The sequence below is a fragment of the Telopea speciosissima genome, chromosome 5 (assembly GCF_018873765.1).
Source record: "Telopea speciosissima isolate NSW1024214 ecotype Mountain lineage chromosome 5, Tspe_v1, whole genome shotgun sequence".
NCBI classification, from domain to species: Eukaryota; Viridiplantae; Streptophyta; class Magnoliopsida; order Proteales; family Proteaceae; genus Telopea; species Telopea speciosissima.
The window spans coordinates 61,800,044-61,806,028 of NC_057920.1; the positions used below are offsets into that span (position 1 = coordinate 61,800,044).

Genomic DNA, 5,985 nt, shown 5'->3' on the forward strand with positions numbered 1-5,985 from the left:
TAAAATAATTTAAAAGTCACCTGGCTATCTGGTTTATTCTCAAATCAAACCGCAGCCGACCGGCCACAATAGAGCAAAACCAACCAGTCGGCTTGGGTTTCAAAACAAAACATAACTCTAATCTTCTTCATCTCCTCACCTCTCCTCAGTTTGCCTTCACCAATCACTGCGAGGACCTGGCAAGGATCAAAGAAAACCGTCGATGAATCATGAGTGTGCGAGCACCCCATCCTGAGGGTTATTCCCTTTCGCACAAACACGGAAAGTCTGTTGGCCTTCCAGGCCTGATTTGCAACGACGTCAAAGAACTCGATCAAATCGCTAGTATCTACGATTTAAACACCAGATCTGGTTCTTGGTGTTCTTCATCCCCATCTGCCTCCAGTGAAAATGGATCGAACCCATTGACACTAAGGATGAAGTAGCAGGTTAGAACAACCATTACAGATGCCGTTGACATTCATTATACCAAACCAATCTCACTTATGTTCCTCACAGAAAATCAATAGAAAAGAAGTGACCAAATAATAGGAAAATCGAAGTAAAAGCACATGAACTAACTCCCATAACTAGCATCCTAAGATGGATGGGAGAAACATGTTCCAGGTCTGTGGCAATAATGATTTCATCGGTGAGGATTTCTCAAACTAGATGATTGTCGCAGATGAAATCCAAGAACGGAGTAGTAGCAATTAGGCTTGTCCCTAGAATAAAAATCACTGAAACCCATTTTCTTCCCTTCTCTTTCTTTTTATCTTCCTCTCTCTTTCGCCTGAAACCCTATAGAAAACCCTAAACCGATCTGGGTTTTTCCACTTTTGATTAAACAGTTCAATCATTCAACTATTTGAGGAAAGGTGAGGAGATGAAGAAGATGACTGGCTTTTAATTTTGAAACCCAAGCTGACCGATCAGTTTTGGTCTATTGTGGCCAGTCAGTTGTGGTTTGATCTGAGAATAAACTAGATAGGCAGGTGACTTTTGAATTGTTGTTAAAGTTGATTGTTGAATTGTAATAATGCCATGTGTCACTCTCATAGACCTGGGCAGGATGATGGCAGGTAGCATCTTGGCAATAGAGAATCTGAATCCTCCCCACAATCTATAACGACTCCCTCCGCACAATCCTACAAAGACTCCCTCGCTTATATGTAACTTCAAAATTAATAATTAAATTTAAATAAAAAAATAACTACTTTGTTCACATAACACCTAACTCTTATCTCCAATTAAATGCACATAATAGAAATATAGTAACCAGATTAAGCGGTTTAATTATAGAGGGTTGTTGACCTTGAAAACATAAACAATTACAATCAAACTGAGTGGAGTATTTAAGTATCTTTCTATAGTTATGTAAAAGTGAGAAAGAAAATCTTGACATGAGTAAGGAATAAAATATATTTTTTCTTATGTGGGAGGGGTGTTTTCTCTCCAACTAATTTATTTCATTTCCCTTATAATTATAGAACAATTAATCCATTCACAACAATCTTTAGACTTCGTCTAGTTGTAAGGGAAATAAAAATTTAATCAAAACCAAAAAAAAAATTCGATGAATCATTACCTCACATTGTGTTATTAACTTCAAAAAGAAAAAAAAGATTATATTGAATATCATAATGATGAGCCATAATGTAGTCCACCGTTTAGAGAGGCCCCAAATCGGACACGGAAGGAGAAGTCGATCACCCTAATCACCGACACGGCCGAGCAACTTGGCCGAACACTACGTTCACCGAATATCGAGCCGAACCCACCCTGTTCGGCCTCACAGCTGAGGATCACTCAAAACGAGTGTCGGGCCGAGCATCGAGATAGTTCGTGCCTGCTGAGCCGAACAAAACACGGAAGGTTCAAAACGCCTGCCACCTAAGCCGAGTATGAAGCCGAACGGCTAGGGCACGGCCGTCCGAGGCTGAGGCCCCGCTAGAGGCGGTAACTACGACTTGCCCAGAATCACGGAGCCACGTCGTCATAGCCCGACAATCGCCGGATACGAATCAGGCCGCAATCCAGCTACAGAATCGGATCACGCTCCAATAAGGACTCTTACCTCATTAGGAGTCCAACCCCGAGAATAACTCTCCACTCCGCTCTGCAGAGAAGAGCCCTACCAAAAAGAGAACTCTTACCAAACAAGGACTGCTCCTGCCGCATCAACTCATCCTATAAATACTCAGGTATGGAGTTCAAACGCTCATCTTACTTCTCACTAAGTTGATACGCTATTGCGACGGAGACCTAACTTAAACATCGGAGAGTCCTTGGCCAGAGCCACACCGACTCTCTTGTGCTCACTCGGTTTTTGCAGGCTCGTCCATGGGCGAACCGAACGACGGAGGTTTTCACACGCAACACATAATTACCAATATCCCAAAGATTTTAAATATTATGATTTTAAAGTTTCCTTTTCCTTTGTTAAGAAGAAATAAGTAATGAATATTGGGTGAGTCGGCTTGGTTACAGAATTTGTAACCATACATTTTTTGCCCCCAATAAGTTAAGGTGTCAAGAACCTAGAGAGTGCTTATAAAAAAAAAATACTTAGAGAGTACAAACAACCACTAGCTCAATTTGTTGGTGGCTTTCTAGTTGAGTGCATCCACCCCAAGAGGTCAAGGGTCAAGGGATTGACTCTCTTGGATTGCATACTGTTCCAAAAAGGCACCTCTCTCTCTTGGAACCTGGGATGGAGAGTTGCAGGGGAGAGAGAATTAACCCACTAACGTAGATGCTTGTTCTTCTATTCTGATTGACCCGTAGATAGGGGCAAAGAAAAGTTCTTGCAACTCGTAACTCATGAGAGGAAGGAAGCTGCGGCTCTCAAGGTTGTGGATCCTTTTACACTAACAGTACTGAAGGCATGATGTGATATGATGTCTATTTCAATTTCATGGGGAGATTTTTATTTTGAAAATTATTTGATTTAATTTTCACACCTTTTAATTTTCACACCTTATTTCAATGAAATAAAAATCAATTGTAATAGAAATTCTGAAAAAGTTGAGGAATTGTTTCAATTTTGAAATTGAAATTGATTTCTGTTTTGTTCTTTAATGACCACGTGATTAATTTAATGTCAAGAATAAAACACCACCCTTCTTCTTCTCTTGATAGTCTCATCACCACCATGCCACCACCATTGCAATCGCCACTACCTCCCCACTGCCACCACCACTACCACTAGCATCACACCACCATCACACCACGCCATCAACACCTTCCCGGCCCCACTCCTGACCCCGCCACCACCTCCGCAGATCCCGCCCCACCATACCAACACCATCCTTTCCTAAAGAAATATAAAGAATCTATTCTCAGAAATTGAACTACCAAATGAATTTCTTATTTTTGAAATATTATGGGAGAAAGCACGCTACCTAGGTACGTGCAATGCACTAGCCCTAAGCCCAGACATTGGGGTGCACGAAATGTCCACCACTCCCCCATGAAAATACAGAAATTGTCAAAGGCAGGTCGGTCATTTTGTGCACCCCTCTGGCTAGATGTAGAGGCAACACATCGCATCTTTCCCTATTTTAATTTGATGCATTCAAAACAAATTCAATTTCTTGGCCAAAAATCTATTTATTGACTATTTCTAAAAACATAACAAGTGAGACGTGGTCTAGCATCTAACAGAAGATGAGGAGGCATACGTGGTCTTTGGTCACTCAATATATACCAAAAACAAAACCAGGAAGAATGTAAAGAAACAAAAAGTGTAGGCAGGGCTGCAAGAGCATCAGTTCCTGCTATCGCTCATCTGCGTCTATTTATTCCTCATGTTCCGGTCGTTACCTTATGCCGTTGCACAGAGCAGTAGTCAACCGCCAGCCGTCGTTCCCAATGGCATAAGCGACACTTTCAGCTCTACTCTGATCATTTTATTCGTCCTCATTTTTATTTCTCTTTTGTTCATATTCTTCATCGCCATCTGCATCCACCACAGCCCCCAGACCGATAATGACGTGGAAGACCGAATATCACGTAAGGAAAATCGAGGGCTCGACCCGGCTGTGATCGAGACTTTCCCAATTTTCGCTTACTCACATGTGAAGGACCACAAATTGGGAAATGGAGCTCTGGAGTGCGTTGTATGCTTGAACGAGTTCGTAGACGAAGATACTATTCGATTGCTGCCCAAGTGTGATCATGTCTTCCATCCTGATTGCATTGATGCTTGGTTATCTAAGCACACAACCTGCCCAGTCTGCCGAGCTAACCTCGTTCCTGTACCGGGCGAAACACATGCAATTATGGTACCGGTACAGGAGATAGAAGGCGATTCCGATGGGGAAATTCCGACATCGGAACCAGTGGAGGCAGAGAACGAGCAAGTTTACATTAATGTATTAAGCGAAGAACCACAGGTGGTGGCAGTGGCAGTGGCAGAAGAGGTAATTAATGAGACGCCAATGCAGAACCGGCCAGCGAGATTGACGAAGCCGAGATACGTGTGGAGATTTTCACGGTCGAATTCGACGGGGCATTCGCTGGTTCAACCGGGAGAAGATGTCGAGCGGTTCACCCTCCGGCTTCCGGATGATATGAGGAAGCAAATCATGACCATGAGGCAAGTGAACCGCACTAGGAGTATGGTAGCGTTCGCAGGGCTAGTGAGTCCTAAGAACGGTTACCGGTCGACCGATGAAGGCAGTAGCAGAGGAAGGAAATCGATGGGAGAGAAACCGGAAGGTTGGGTCTTCTCGATGACAGCGCCTTTTTTCATGAGATCCACTTCTCCTCGGTCACCGAAGATGTTAGCAGAAAGGGATGCTCCGGTGGCTTCTCCTCGTCCTAAACCCCTTAGATCGCCATTGCGAGTATGCACAAAAGTTGACGAAACTGAAACTGTAGCGTTGTTGACTCGCTCTCCGGTTTGATCATGTATCATTGAATTTTCTTTTTTTTTTTTAATTTTATTTTATACCATTGCAAAAATGTTCGATAGTGTAAGCATATGTGATGAAATTAATAAATTTAATAACATAACTTGCGTTGTGTAAAAAAGCTTAGCAATGTCATATTAATACTTATTCAAACAAGTTTATCATTCATATACAAAATTGCTTGCCCTTTGTAAGCTATAAGTTTGGGATAATGTTCCGTGTCTGATTGCATAGTGTATGCTGTAACATCTTCTTGTGTCTATTTTCTCTCCACTATATCCTATAAAATAATATATCTAACTGTGAGGGGCAATTTCATGTGGTCTTTATTTTTTTTAATCATAAAAAAAAACATGGATAGAGTTGTTTTGTGTTTTTTTTTTTTTTTTTTTTTTAATGTATGAAATTGTCATAGTTGCGCATTAATTAAGAACAAAACGTGTAACCTTCTTTTTATCTGCCTTTGTCTAACTCCCAAAAGCTTTTTAGGCCGAAAGGTCAAAAGGGAATTTTAAAATAGAGTGAATGTTCTCTGTGTCATAGCACAGCCTGCGCCCAAGCACATGGGCAGTCTGTGCAAGGGGGTAGGGTGGTCATTGCACCCACCCCCATGTGCCTGGGCGCAGGCTACACTGCGGAGAGAACAGCGCCCCTTTAAAATAATTTAAAAGATAGTTAACATAATGTTATTGTTAAAAGGGAATTTTAAAATAATTTAAAAGACAGTTAACACAATGTTATTGTCAAAAGTTTTCATTATATCTAGCATTTTTCAATACACATGTTTGAAAGACGAGACTATACTGTTATTAAGAAAAAGGAGTTGTTAAAAGAATTGAAATTATAAATTATCTTACACCTTATAAAATGCCATTAAGAAATCCCCTTATATTATTCTACAGATGAAAATCGGAGTAGTTGGTTGTTTGGTTTTGGTAGTGGGTAAGCTAAGTCTCCAACAACTTATAGTTGGATTAATAAATATTTTATCTTTCCAAAAAAAAAAAAAACCAACTTATAGTTGAACCCTCAGTTTTGAACTGTTGGATGGGAACATTTTTGTACGTCCATCGATCCATCGATAGATGCA

The 5,985-nt window shown here is 41.0% G+C and overlaps 1 protein-coding gene across 1 annotated transcript; it reads left to right on the plus strand.

Moving 5' to 3' along the window:
- The first annotated feature begins 3,788 nt into the window (after positions 1-3,788).
- LOC122663201 (RING-H2 finger protein ATL38-like) lies at positions 3,789-4,889 on the plus strand. The gene has a single exon (XM_043858904.1). The coding sequence runs from the start codon at positions 3,789-3,791 to the stop codon at positions 4,887-4,889; it is 1,101 nt and encodes a 366-aa protein (XP_043714839.1).
- The last annotated feature ends 1,096 nt before the right edge of the window (positions 4,890-5,985 follow it).